Source organism: Pararge aegeria, chromosome 12 (assembly GCF_905163445.1).
Source record: "Pararge aegeria chromosome 12, ilParAegt1.1, whole genome shotgun sequence".
Classification (NCBI taxonomy): domain Eukaryota; kingdom Metazoa; phylum Arthropoda; class Insecta; order Lepidoptera; family Nymphalidae; genus Pararge; species Pararge aegeria.
Window position 1 is genome coordinate 18640843 of NC_053191.1, and position 15086 is coordinate 18655928.

The 15086-nt window shown below is 36.9% G+C and overlaps 1 protein-coding gene across 1 annotated transcript in view; it reads left to right on the plus strand.

Annotated features, from left to right (window-relative positions):
• Window positions 1-146: 146 nt before the first annotated feature.
• LOC120627810 overlaps window positions 147-15086 on the plus strand; it is a 41260-nt gene continuing 26320 nt past the window's right edge. The window contains exon 1 of the mRNA XM_039895860.1: window positions 147-441. Within this exon, the coding sequence (XP_039751794.1) occupies window positions 292-441 (150 nt within the window). The 5' untranslated portion in view covers window positions 147-291. The remainder of the gene's footprint in view (window positions 442-15086) is intronic.

The window sequence follows — 15086 nt, forward strand, 5'->3', positions numbered from 1 at the left end:
CAAATCAGTGATAAGATTGTCTCACGTTATCATCTGGAGAATGTCACGAGCGCTAAAACATAACTACTGATAAACTAGTAGTATTGTGCTCGGTTTGACCTTGTTCAGTAAAAGTCAATGTACAGGGCGTTTGTTTTTATTAATGAAATGTCAAACGCCGCAGCTGTACTTCCCGAGCGGAATGACGTGAGCGCCGCTAGCGCCGCCGCGCCCGCTCGCCGAACTAAGCGCAGTAACCTGAAATCCGTCGGGGAGTACGCGTCGCGGTAGACGTCCGCGCGTTTGTCTACAATGGCTAGCAACATCAAGCCGATGCACAAAACGAAACACTTCCCGATAGACCAGCTAGTGTGCGTCGGCAACTATGAGCTGGAAAAGACAATCGGAACGGGCAACTTCGCAGTAGTAAAGCTAGCGACACATGTTATTACTAAGAGTAAGGTGGGTATCTATCTCGTTTCGTCGCGTATTTCAGTGAGTTGTGCTTCATTCGATATGGATATGCGTCTCTGGATCGTGCTGTACCAGTTGCCACCGGATCGAGTCGTCCACGGAGTGATGTGTTGTGTTGTGAATCGGTTTTTTCCACTCGTGTCACGATGTGATTTGCGAGCCGCGCTCAGGTCAGCGATGTAGCATTGAGAACTTGTTCCCGTTGATATCCGACTGACTGTCGTGACTACTCGAGTGACTGATGGGACGAAAACGTGTTTCGTGTAAAAAAATAAACTGCAACCCGACCCGGTCGGACGTGCATTGTTTACTATATAAAATGATACTCCGTATGCACTTTTCAAGTTGGTCGCTTAATATCAAACTCTCTGTTCGAAAATTTATAACTTTTTTCTCTTTCAATATAATAGTTTCCTTGTTTTGGAATGAGTTTTCCCTTTGGAAGAGAGGGGGAACTGATTTCCGGAACAGTTTTGCGATAGTTATTTTCAATTGAGAAGCCCATTTGACGTGCCCCATTCAACTAAAGGTTTCTTCTTTTAGATGTAAAAGTCGAGCGAACAATTTGCGCACTCCAAACATGGGAATCGCTCACAATTTCTTATAAGAATCTTATTGTTTCCTGATTTCTCTTTTGTAATTGTCATGAGAAATGTTATTAACTTTTCTAATAACTACCTACTAAGAATGCAGTCTAATAGGCTCTTATAATTTTGTATATGTATTTGGTGTTCTATAATCAAAAATTGTACAGCAATGATATTGACTTGTGATTGTTTACAAGCAACAACAGCTTATGATGTAAACAACTTTGTAATTTAAGATTTCTTTCATAACATTACACAAGACAGAGTTGAAGTTGAAATCTAATGGATTATCATGGGTAAACCTTTAACTTTATTTAGAAAATAAATAACACAAAAAGCCACTAAGCAAAGAAACACTGCATCCAATGGATCAGTTATACTTGTGAACATTGTAACAATGCTGGCATTGCCTTTTGTGGGACATTGGCATAAAACACCCAGCCTAGAAATGATAAATACATATTGAAGGAGTCAAACTTATAATGCCCCACTTTTTGCAGTAAGAGTTAATAATTACACCTAAGCTTAGTATAGGTTTTCCTATAACATAAGCAGAGTGTCCACCGCTTAGAGTTCATTGTAAGTTATATCTGACAAAGTGCAGTGCTTGAGCCTGTACATTGACTTTAACCTATTGCGAACATGCGCAAACTGGGTTTCCCACAAATAAATTAAATTAAAACCTTGCTCACTGTAATTTTGTATCTATTCACAAAAAAGTACCTAATGCATTTTTTATAAATGATTCTTCCCAGAATAAATTGTCTATGCCAATGGAATGTAGCGCCTTGTTACCACACAGGTATCAGACTTATAGAGCAATTTTTTTTCTGTCCTGGCACTAATGGGTCCAGGGTTGGCCCACCAATGCAAAACGTCTCCAGTTTATCTGGTAATAGCAGACTGTTATACAAGGCTGAAAACACCCCAGTCTCACTCGAGATTTTTAATTAAGCTTAAAACAAATTTTTTCATTATAAAATTCACTAAAGCATACATTGAACCATTAAGATTGTCTATGTGCCTATATTATTGGCCTACATTTAATTCATTAATGTGGATTGTCTAAAAAATATAAAATAAATGACTGAATAGGTTGTATGGTCAATGAATGAAGACAACAACATAAACATGTAGTAAAGTATGAGATAATTGGCTCACTTCTCATATTTTACCACCCACGGTAAAGTAATGACGTGTTTTTCACCCGCAGTTTAGGTAAAGAATGCCATTTTTCCAAACAGCTTTTCAGCATATATGAAGTGCAAGCCAATGCCTGGCCAAGAACCTTGTATTATTATACAGTTTTCAATGCTTAAAATGAATTTTCAAAGAAATAAAAGTTTATTGGGCTTAGAATATTTTCTTTCTTTGTTGATCTTTGTCATCATAAGATGTTGATTGACTATAATGTTTGATGTCATTAATCTTGGATTTGGATCTCTATAAAACAATATTAAACAGCCAAGTTGATGATTGATTTTAGTTTCAAAATAATTTCCAGTAAAACTTTGATAGCTCAGAAACTTCATTGCTTTTAAAGATTTTGTCTAATATAATACATACTTGGCCGATTGGTGCTGTGGACAGCGACCCTGCTTTCTAAGTCCAAGGCTGTGTGTTCGATTCCCACAACTGGAAAATATTTGTGTGAAGAACAGGAATGTTTTTTAGTGCCTGGGTGTTTATAAGTATTTTATAAGTATTTATGTATATTATTCATGAAAAAAAATTATCATCAGTCATCTTAGCACCCATAACACAAGCTACGCTTACTTTGGGGCTAGATGGCGATGTGTTTGTCGTAGTATATTTATTAATATTTTACTTATCTTTTGCCAGCTATTGCTTACATTATTTTATATAGTAATTTTTATCATATAAACACAATAAGGTATATGTTGGTAAAATCTATACATATAATAAAATCGTAGATTTGCCGTGTACTGTACATTAAAGATTTTTGAAAGTAGACCACTAGGTGCCATTAGAAATAAGGAATAGAAAGTAAAATCTAGTTTTTAGAATTTTTCAGTTTGTTTGTGCGCGCAAAAATTACTAAACGGATTGTTATGTGATTTGGTACATCTATAGCTGATAGGGTTCGTTCGGGATATGCGATGAAAGTTTTTGTAGATTTTACTTCATAATTCCGCCATACCTTAGCCGATTTTTAAAATTCTTCTTTCGCCGGAAAGTCTGTATTATTAGTTAATTTTGCCTAAATTTCGTGTAGATCTGGTCAATATTAATGTTCATAGAGGAAATAACTTAAGAATTAACGTAACATTATGAGAACAAAGAACTAGTTATTAGTTACAAAAAAGCCCTGGAAAAAGTATATTCTTACAAATCATAGTTGGACACATAGCAGATTTTGTGTTCTAAAATTTTATTAGATCGCCGGTATAAACAAAAGTGGGTTACAAATTTGCTTCTCAGTATTAATACACATTCAAATAAATAGATTTCAATGATGGTTGTTTATGTTGCAGCAAAACCTTTTTAATTCATTCTAAACGACCATTTAAGTAAGAAGTTATCGCGATTTTAAACAAATTAAAGACTACACCTAAACAAAACAGAAAGAAAAATTTCATTTTAAAAACTGCGCCAGATTTTGAAATTATACTTTCTTAAAGTTATACTTCTTTATAATATAATTATACTTTTTTAAAGTTATACTTCTTTTGGCGCGTTAGGGAAAAATGATAAGAGTAAATTCTCATTATCGTACAACCGAGTTTAACACGCATTCAAATTGGAGATTTTGGAATGAGCCTGCAGACTTTGACAATTGAAAGTGTAAGTACACCGTCAAAAATTAATTTGAAAACTAAAATGTTGACTATAGCTAACTTCAGGGTGTCGGTTTTTCGTGACGGTGTGCGCGCGCATCGTAAAAATTTACTCTCATCATTTTTCCCTAACGCGCCAAAAGAAGTATAACTTTAAAAAAGTCTATTAACTGACCCCAGTTATCATTGCTTACCCAGAACAATCTACAATTTTTTGCTCCTGCTACTGCCAGACATTTCTCAAATGAACTGTTGCTAGGGGATGCTTTAGTAACAAAAAACACGCAGACGAAGTCGCGGGCAACAGCTGTGATTAAGCTAGAGCATCACAAGCCAAACAAAAAGTGCTAATTACTTCAGAATACACATTTGCTCAACAGTTGTTGATTTGCTACGGTGAGCCGTGATCAATGTTTCTATTTTCAATTTTTCTGTAACCATTACTATAGCTATAGTTTACAAGCAATAATGGATCCCTCCAGGAATTGCTAACTTGTTGAATGTTCTGGAGTTGTTAAGCTTAATCAATACATCCCCTATATCCCCTGACTGTCTCCTGCCTGCGCTAGTCCTGCAGATATGACTGCAGATATTCTGAGGATCACAGTATATATAAAGTTTAAATAGTAAGTTAAAAAACGTTTTTTTACCTTAATCATCATCATCATCACACAAACCCTTTACCGGCCCTCTACAGAGCACGGGTCTCCTCTCACAAACATGAGGGATTAAGGCCGTAGTACAAGATTCTGGCCCAGTGCGGATTGGTGGCTCCAGACACCTCTGAGAACATAACGAACGTAGAACTCTCAGCCATACAGGTTTCCTCACGATGTTTTTTTTCACCGTTGAAGCAAGTGATATTTTATTACCTAAAACGCACATAACTTAGAAAAGTTAGAAGTGCGCAAATACACTATCACCGTTTCTTGTATTTAATGGCTCAAATTAAATATATTTCTGTTTAGTACTTCTGATTTCGCTTTTTCTTTTGGGTCACAGATTTAAATCATATATTATATAAATTTAGAGTCGTATTTCTAAAGAATTACATTTTTTTTAGGCTCTGAAATCATACAACTTTCACCCATGTTTGCTTCACTTGGTAAATAAGATACTTCAGAAAATTAAATGGTCCTTGAACGGAAAAAATATATTGAGTGATGGCGATGAAATCAAATGAAATGAAAACAAAATAATATTAGTTAGGTAAGTAATAATATTTTTTGTTTGCGTTGGCTGCTCTTCAGTGAAGAGATTATATTATTAGGTTTCAGATTTTCTTTATTTAATATCTAGCTGTTGCCTGCGACTTTGTCCGCGCTCTTTAATAGTAACACGAAAATATTGCTCATTACAAACTTTTATTAACTACTAGATGTGCCCTGCGACTACGCCGGCGTAAATTACGGGACGTAGCATGCTGCTTCATAGTCTGCATCTACCTCAATAAGTTATCTACCAAACATTAAGTTTTTTCAATCGTTCTGGAAGTGTCAAATATGCAATTTTGCAATTTTAACAGCCGATTGGCGCAGTTTGCAGCGACCCTGTTTTCTGAGTCCAAGGCCGTGGGTTCGATTCCCACTACTGGAAAATGTTCGTGTGATGAGCATGAATGTTTTTTCAGTGTCTGTGTGTTTATATGTATATTGCTATTTATTTATGTATATTATTCATAAAAATATTCATCAGTCATCTTAGTATCCATAATACAAGCTACGCTTACTTTGGGGCTAGATGGCGATGTCGATGACAGATACAGAAAGACGGACCCAAAAAATAAATACAGTTTTGGGTTAAGTAACGGTCATAGAATGCGCTCCAAAAAAAAAATTTGATCCAATGTACAGTTTTATTATAGTTATATACGAGTAGGTAGGTAGATAGATAGATCTATAGATTGTACAATGTACCTCTTTGATTATTTAAGTAATGAAGCGGTGATAGCCCAATGGGTAGAACTCCACTTTCGGGGGGCCGAGTTCGAACCTCTAACTTTTCAAAGTTATGTGCGTTTTAAGTAATTAAAATATCACTTGTTTCAATAGTGAAGAAAACATCGTGAGGAAACCTGTTTGGCTGAGAGTTCTGCATAATGTTTTGTGGTGGTTAATAAAGTTATGTGGAGTCACCAATCCCACTTGTGGGATATTCAGGCAGACGAGAATTCAAATCACTTATCTAGCCTTTCTAAGAATATTGTGTTATTAAAATCTGCATCCATGAAATTCCTAACATTCTCCCAGATTCTCCAGGCAGAACTCCTTTGTGGGGTTGACTACCTATACGCTTTTATAACACGATTCCTAAGGTAAAGATTTTCCGTCGAGTTCTCTTTGGTAATCTATGACCTTAAAACATAATATGTATATGTATCTGAGAACCTGAACAAAGTTTACTCCTGTGTAACGCAAAAGACCGCATAAAAATCGGCACATTGGTTTTTGACGTACAGAACAAGTAAAAGAATTTAAAAGACGTATGCAGCGCTCCCTTTTGTCCTATAGCCCTAAAACATGTCCAAGAACTTGCCCCGAATAGTTACTTGGCCAGGGTAGTTCAAGAAGACAGCATCCAATTCGGTCCATCCGCGTAAGCGTCACGATGACGCAGACCAAATGGTCAAACTCAGAACACCGCTTTTTGCGTTGGGGATTAAAAAAAAAACAGAAAAAAATCTTTTCCTTATTGTATTAAGTCGTGAAACCTTCACTTGCATGGTTTGTTCTAGTCTAGAACGTAATACTTTTTCAATGTTTTAGCCCCCCTTTCCCCTCCAGCAAAGGTAACGCGTTGTATTTCTTCGACGTTCATTCTAAGTTAATTCTTCATTAAAATTTTGATTGATGACGCAGTGTCAAAACTCCGCTTTTAGGTTAGCTTTGTTTTTTATGTGTGTTGGTCATCATAGCACTCAAACGGACGGACTGATTTGAATGTGGTGTTTACCTTACGTAACCTGGATATGTTTTACAGTTATAGACAACAACGGGCCAGGAGTAGTGTTTTTATTTGTTGTATGTCTAAATTTTTCCGAAAAAGTAATAAGCTGATTTTGATGCGGTGTTTTGCGTAGCACAGGTATCTCCTCAGATCAGATAATATTATGTGCTACATAATATAGGCTACCAGAGGTAGTTGTGGTTTGATTTCATTGTGTTTTTCTATTTCCAATTATATTACTTACGTATATTATTTTGAAAAAGTTATGTTAGACTCTGGCACTTAGTAGAGATATTTGTCTGACCTCTCTTGCCCCACGTTCGGGATTGTCGAATTAAACACTTCACTTGAGGAAAAAAACAAAACTGAAAGACGCGAGCGGGCCCGTGAGACGTACTCTTTAATTTTGTTTTTAAAGAGATGTTTATTGTGTAGATCATAAACGCCGTTGTTGGTCAAGTGGTTAGCATGTACGGTATTGGGGTTTTCTGTCAAAAAATAACTCAATACCAGCCCAATAGATACAAAATTAGCTTGGCTTGGTTTAATTACCCCCTTGCCTTCGAGAGCACGTTATGGCTATACGGCATAATGGTTATTATCACTAAAATATTGCGATAACTTAGAAAGCTCGCCAACCCGTGTTGAATCAGCGGGGAAGGACAAAGCTCTAAATCACCGTCTCTATTAGCCCAGCAGTGGGGATATAGTAGTGTAATGACGATCATTATCGTGTCGTTATAAAATGATTGCAGCCAATAATAGGTATTTATGTTTTTATATCACCTTAGCTAAAGGGAGCCCACCCGTAGCTATTGTTTCTACGCGCAGTTGACTGCAGAATGTGTTTCATTTACACCCCCGCAAAAAGACACCCACCCACTAGACGCATGCAGCGATGCTAAGCTTTGGAACTGTGCGGCAGGCCCACCAATGCTTTGTAATTTGACGAAAAAATGAAGAAAGCATTCAAAGGAAAGCATACAAAACTACAATCCGATCTTCAGATTTGTTGTGTACGGAATACTGGGCCTCTACTAAAAACCAAATCACAGTTATACACCACTTCGATGCCCATGTTGCGCTGATTCAAAGCAAGGACGAGTATGTAAGAGGTAGCTATAAAATTGCATCCATGGTACGGACAAGTTAATAGACGACCCGCAGAACAAATGGTACGAATAGCCCTGGAGTCTGGACATACGACGACGAAGTGGTTACAGACGGTCAAAAATGACCTGAAGCAAAACATATTAACGTGGCACCTGATCAAAACCGCATGTAAAAGGGAAACGGACAAGGAGAGCCGACCCCAGATAATGGGATAGGCGCAGATAGGTGATTAGGTATCCAAAATAACCTTAGCAAGTCTTTAGCATTAGCCATGAAACCACCATTAGTTAGTTCTACTGGTGGCAAAACATCGCGAGCAACGCATTCTAGCAAAGTTTCGGTGGAAAGGAGTCCTAATTAAAGCGGGGCTTTTATAACTTGATATTGAAACTTTTTTTACCTAACGTTATAAAATAAAATAAGTATATCGAATTTATACTTATACTTTGTTCTGATTTCTGTGCTTATATTACAAACGTAACTAGTCCGATTCTGTACAGTGAAGATCCTTTTAAAAAATAATTTTAAGGGCACTGTTTAAACGATTCTGCAGCCAACACGCTTTATATTAGCTTCACCTGTATTTTATTTTTGACCCTCTATCTGCCTGTCCGCCTGTTTCTTGGCCGCGCATCACAAAAACTACCAAATGAATTTAAATGTACTATAGAGGTTATAATATGTGTTTAATTTTGCCCATACTGTGGTTGGAGATAGAGGACAGAACTCCTCAGCGAACAGCAGCAATCCCCTCATTTAAGGCTTAGCGATAATGCATACTTTAATTTTTTTAGATCTAGAACTAAATGTAATGCCACATTAAAAAACAAAATCAAACGCAGACGAAGTCGCGGGAAAAAGCTAGTAGTATTTTTTCCTTGTATAGGTATGTGATGATCTGATAACAGATATGTATGGATTGAGATATGGACATGGGTTGGATACCTATGGATGTTTTTTTAGAAACCTTTAATATGCCATGAATTCCGCGAAATACCGATTGCGTTTGATGTTTGATGATGGTAAACAAAAAAGATATTTATAGTAATAACACAGAAAGTAAGTCTTAATATTTCCAAACGGAGCCTATAAGACGCTTGAAATAAAATTACTATTATACAAAGTGTATATGGAAACCGAAATATTACTTAACATGCTTTAGAGGTACATTATGTAGTAGTGTCTCTGAGACTTACTCGTATCTGTGAAACCGAAACGCTAATAGTACAGCGTCATAGTTTTTTTTACTTATTAAAAACGCGTCGTGTAGCGTAGGTTCTATGCACGTGTCGGTATTTTATCTTCAATATGGTTGTCATAAATAAACACCTAGAATGATTTCAATTCGGTTGTATGGAAAAATAAATATGCTTTGTTTGGTTTAATTTTTTTTAGGGAATATACTCTTTAAGAAATATACGTTTGCACCATTCAACAATATTTAGTAATTCGGTTACACGTTGTATATGAAGGAGTTACGCTCGAACCTACATAAAAAACCACCTGTTTTGATAGCCCCCTCCTTTTTGAAGTTGGTTTAAAATAACTAGCTATTGTATAACGAGTGTGTAAGGTGGTTAGGCGTAGGATCAGCGCGAGCTTCTTGTTTCAGTCGGCTGCAGGCAAGGCCAGCCTCAAGGCGGGTCGTTGCCTTCCCTTCGCGCATGAGACAATTGCTTTTTGTGACTTGAAAGAAAATAAACTAAAAAAACCAACCGCTTTATTTTTTTACAGTGTAATTGTAGACTTGCGATTAGGCAGGGCATTTGGTTGGATAAGTACATTTATTTTTTACGTTGCCTTCTCTTAATCCAACTGCTAATCATTATAGGTATGACTCTGTTCGGGAAATCCTAGATGTAGACCTGAGTCATAAACCGAATACGAAGATTTTAGTACATTGATGTTTAAGAATTAATTTACAGGCAAAATCGTAGCATCATCGATTAGCAACTCTCTACAGGTTCGTTGTTATCTCAGTTCGAATGCTCAGAAATTTTGAGTTTTGGTACAATGTCGCATACAAACCGATTAGGGATATAGACATATAAAACTGCTCCTAACAGGTTAGCCCGTTACCATCTTGAGTGCTACGTCACAGGTGAGATTGAAGGGCTGTCAAGGGCTATCTTGTAGTGGAATAAATAAACACACAAGCGAAGAAGCGGCCACGGCGTTGTTTAAAGGAAAGAAGGTCAACTCCCTGCGTTGAATAAAGAAAAGTAATAATTATAAACGAATTAATTAAGCATTTTTTATTTAATTTTAAACTTTATACAAATAATGTCTTAGACGGTTGACCGCAGGTATCTGTTTAGGTAGTTGATTAGAATTCTGGGGCTTGGTATTTTAACAGGAACATTGAAAGGAAACACTTTTACTTTAACGATTATAATAATATGGTAAAATTAAATAACAACAAGTAAAACTGTTCGAAAACAAGGTAATGATTGGTTTAACTTTCTGAGCACAAGTAGATTCGCGTCCAGCTAACTCTCGAATGGCGATCAAACTCATGAATCGTTGACAAAGACTACCTTAGTTTTCGTAAATTCGTCAGTTTCACCAATTTTGAAAAAATGGGAAAACTTACTGATATCAAACAATATTGTAATGGTATACCTACCAAACTACTGATGTCCTTTGGACCCTGTTGCATCTCTTAGGAACGTATAGGGTATATTTGTATAAGTATGAAATACAATGGGGAACCGGGATGGCTCAACAATTTGTAAAGCTGTTGGCAAATAGCTTCGTGCAAAGTAGACGTAGAAGTTCCAAGGTGCCTGAATCGCGACTCCGCAGGACATTGAGACTATGACGTCATTATCTCCTTAGCCGTTATTTCTTGTAAATCTTTGTCAAGTCCATTCTATATCAACGAACCCGGGTGTTTCAGCTAGTACGCACAGGTATAAACCCCAACAAAGCGTGGTTCGTGTCAGACACATATTAAGGTGGGGAACGGTTCGCGTTCACACCTAAAATATCTATTGTTTGTTTATAAAACCCTTATCGAGCTGAATTGCTGTAATAATTTGTACTTAGTCCAGTAATTTCTTATTTAATCCAGCAATTCACGGGGCGCTACAATCGGTAAATTTTAAAATTTCGTGCATAATGGTTGTTGCTCTAACTAACGCATAAAAATATATTATTAATTAAAAAAAACCGCGATAACATGGCGCCTGCCATATTAATGCGCCCAAACACCACACTATCAGCTTTCAAGGAATTGACGTATTTCTTTGTCCCGATTGCAGCTTCAATAGATCGCCTTCAAATATACCTTGGTACACTTGTTATACCAACTGAAATATTTTATAACGAGGGTACAGGCATTAAATTATGTAGTTTGGCCGAAAACAATTAATAATTATGCTGTTGAAGCAATGGCGGTTGATTGCTTGAATAGTTTCGCTATCTGTCTCCGAAACTCTTCATCGGATCTAGATAAAATAAATGGGACCATTTCGGAACAAACCTTTTTCTAACAAAAATATAATTTCCTTCTATAAATGACGGACATACATTAAAGTAACAAACAAACATCCGAATTGATAACCTCCTCCTTTTTTTAAAAGAAGCCGGTTAAAATTAACCACATTCAAATCACTCTGTTCAGCCGTTTGAGGCTTATCGGCTTTATTCTCAGCTGGTAGAGATTTCATTCATATAACTGATATTTATTTGTATGAATAATGGTTGTCTTCCACTTGATACTGCAATATCTTATCCCTGATCTAGTGCTTCAACCAGGCCAGATACAAGACCCTCCTCGTTAGTGCGGGGGCCCCAGCAATCGAAGTCAACGTCAAAGTAAAAAATATCTTTATACAAGTAGGCCCGGCCCATAGGTGGCACTTTTGATGCGTACATGAGAATTACAATGAGCTGATGGCGATGACCATATTCGTAAACTTAAAACTAAAGCTACGAGATTTCCATACGCGTCCTGGTCTAAGAAGAAGCCACATTTTTTCGTTATCACCATCTCACATTGTCATTTAAAATTATTAATCGGTCGCGGTACTTGGTAGACGTCCTGGAAGTATACGAGAACAACGGGTTTCCCAGGCGTCTAACAAAGTCAACAAGAGGGACATACCGTGGTGGTTTTTAGTTTGGGTATACTTATATCCTCTAGAGGGGGGAGTCCCACATAACCTCCGTCCTGCCCAAGGGTAACCATAGAGCTTTACCACCACCCAAAAAAAGGCCAGTCTGCTGCAGTAGCGTGCACAGGAATTTTAACGGGGGTATGCATAAAGAAATAAGATGCCATAAAATGGAAAAATCCTTCGCATTTTTGAGTTACATAAACATTTTAGGGTAGGCAGTCCTCTTGTGCATATATGATGTGCATGCCACTGGTTTTGCGTTGAACCTGAAAACTCCACCATGTATCGTCTTCGGGCTCATGTCTTGTTGTTGAGTGTATACACCAAAACGGACCTGCGGAAAGTTTGTAAGTTATCTACGTAGGGTTTTCATTGTATTACTTGTAAATGGCGTAGTCGCTACGGGCTCGAGCATTGTTTCCAATACTATCTCTGAGGAAAACCGCACTGTAAGGGACCTCGCGCACTACTCGGCCACGGCCAGTGGCTGCAGCCGTCCCGATTGATCATAGTAAACCAATACGCAATCAATCATTTTAAACATTTAGGTAACTACTGTAAAAATTGGGTTACATAAGCATTTATTTATTTATTTATTTATTTAAGGGACAATCAACAGGTTACAACAACAACTCTTAAAAACTAAACAAAAAATGAAAAAACATATAAATGTAATATTGTAGACCCACTTAAAGACTGCCACAACTTGCGAATACAAAACTATATTGTCAGTTAGAAGGAGAAAAAACATAAAAAATAATAATGATATCCGGCCAACTTTTACCGATGCAGGATGAGGGAAATTCGCTTTTTGTAAAAAAATTTACCGTCACGCGACATGCAACACGCAGCCGACACTTCACTTACGTCCGTTTTCTATAATTATTCTATCTCTAATCTGATGATAAGTTGCGCTCTCTACACGTGCCACTATCCCGTGCGCCGTGAAAATGGATGGAACTTAACTGAGAAACAAATTGCAGTCTCCAGTCACTTTTACGACAGGTCCGAATATTTCACAGCGCCGCGCCGGTTGTATACTATTCATGGCAGATAGAGGCGGTAGGTCCCAACCAGTTAACAACTGGCAGAAAAGTTTCTGAGTTGCATATCAATCGGAGCCATTCCGAGCCGGGTTGCGGTCACGATCAGTTGGCGTGTTTAGCGACATAGTGTGCGAGTGCAGGAGAACGCGGCGAAAAGCCGTACCGCAGCATTGCTATCAATAATGTTTCACACAATAAGTAATTATTGTTCATTCGGCGCCCGGCCTTCCCGTATTATGCGCTTTATCATTAAAACACTTCAATAAAACAACAAGTTCTGAAATATGTTTTTGAAGTGAGACTTCTTTATCGGCGTTGGAAAAAAATTTACCGTCACATTTATCGGTTACGCGTCACATTTTTACGTTACGCGCCATCTTTTTAAATACACCAGCACGTGAATGTGATTATGGTATTTATTTTTTTCAAGTTATTTAAGGTTAACCTCAGTTTTAGATTGTAACTATCGATCAATGTATATAATTCCATTAAAACTAGTTATTATCTATACTTATAATAAAACTATAACTGGAAGATTTCTGTACCCTTAATATATTTTGAAAATTTCGACTGGGGGATGTTTTATAATCGGTATGTCTGTCTGTCCGGGCATCACGTGAAAACTACTAAACGGATTTAAATAAAATTTGGTATAGTGTTAGCTGATATTCCGGTTCAACATATAAGATACGTATTATCTCGATAAACAATACGTTTCCTCCGGGAAATGGGATAAAAATTTGTATCAATTTTACTTCATAGCTCCGTTAAATTTGAACCGATTTTATTAATTCTTTTTTTATTTGAAAGTGTATAGTATCAAATCTATAATGTCTAATTATAATGAAGATATCTTAAATATTGTCGGAGATAAAGTCAAAAAAAAAAAAAAAAAACATAACTCTTCACAAACAACAGCAAGTAGCAAGGGACAACGATCGAATGCATGCGTACCATCCTATTAATATTATAAATGCGAAAGTTTGTGAGGATGGATGTATGTTTGTATCAACTAAAATAATGACAACTTAGTACCCCAGTATACCACGTGAAATAATTAGCATGTTAGCATCAGATCTATTCTAGCTTCTCGATCGACTCCTACGCGGACGACGTCGCGAGGGTCCGCTAGTTAACTAATACGACTGTTAATTTAATAAACATCAATTAATTATCATGCAATATAAATTCTGAAATATTTTAAATACTTTTTGTAAATTAATTAACTAATTTAATTTTATGATAACAATGATTGTAATAATTCTATTACAATTAATGAAATGCTGTAATAATCGTAGTAATAATAATGTAAAATGAAATACATAATTGTATTCATGTCATGATAATAAAAGCCTTTTGTTAAACTTTATCTAATTTAACTTTATGTAACTGATTTTTTTAAAGTTGCATACAGTAGATCATTTTTCGAAAAATAAAGTCATAAAGAGATTTCTCTTCTTACTACAACATTAATTGAAAAGGTTTCGTGTACAAGTTTAGATTAAGTTTAATGGCATTTTACCTTCTAACATAACTAAGAAATAAGTAGCGAAAAACATGACATATTTTACAGGAAATCTGCGTTGTCGAGAAATACGATATATACTCAGTTGTAGTAGTCAATTCTGTGTAGCCGTGATAGAAGGAATCTTCTTAAAGAGCTAAAATCGTTGTCACTTCTGCATGATTGGACCATGCGCGATTTGTTTTAGATATACAATGTATTGCTCTCTTTCTCCTTTTCCCCATTTTACATCTTTCTTCTCTCTGATGGAAAAAAAACTGCGCCTAAGCATGACAGAAATTCCATTTATTTAAAAAGCTAGCCATGCTTGGTTACAAAGACTTTTGGACTATGTACCTAGAGGAGCTTATAACACGCGTGTTTTGCCTCGGGGGCTAGTAAAGTATTCCTTCACCGGAGTATTCATGCGGGTCGGGGTCTCGCGGCCCCGGGCGCCAAGGCCGCGCCGCAAGGACGGGCGGCGACCTCGCCGCTGAGGACGCTTGTGCGCGCTCGCA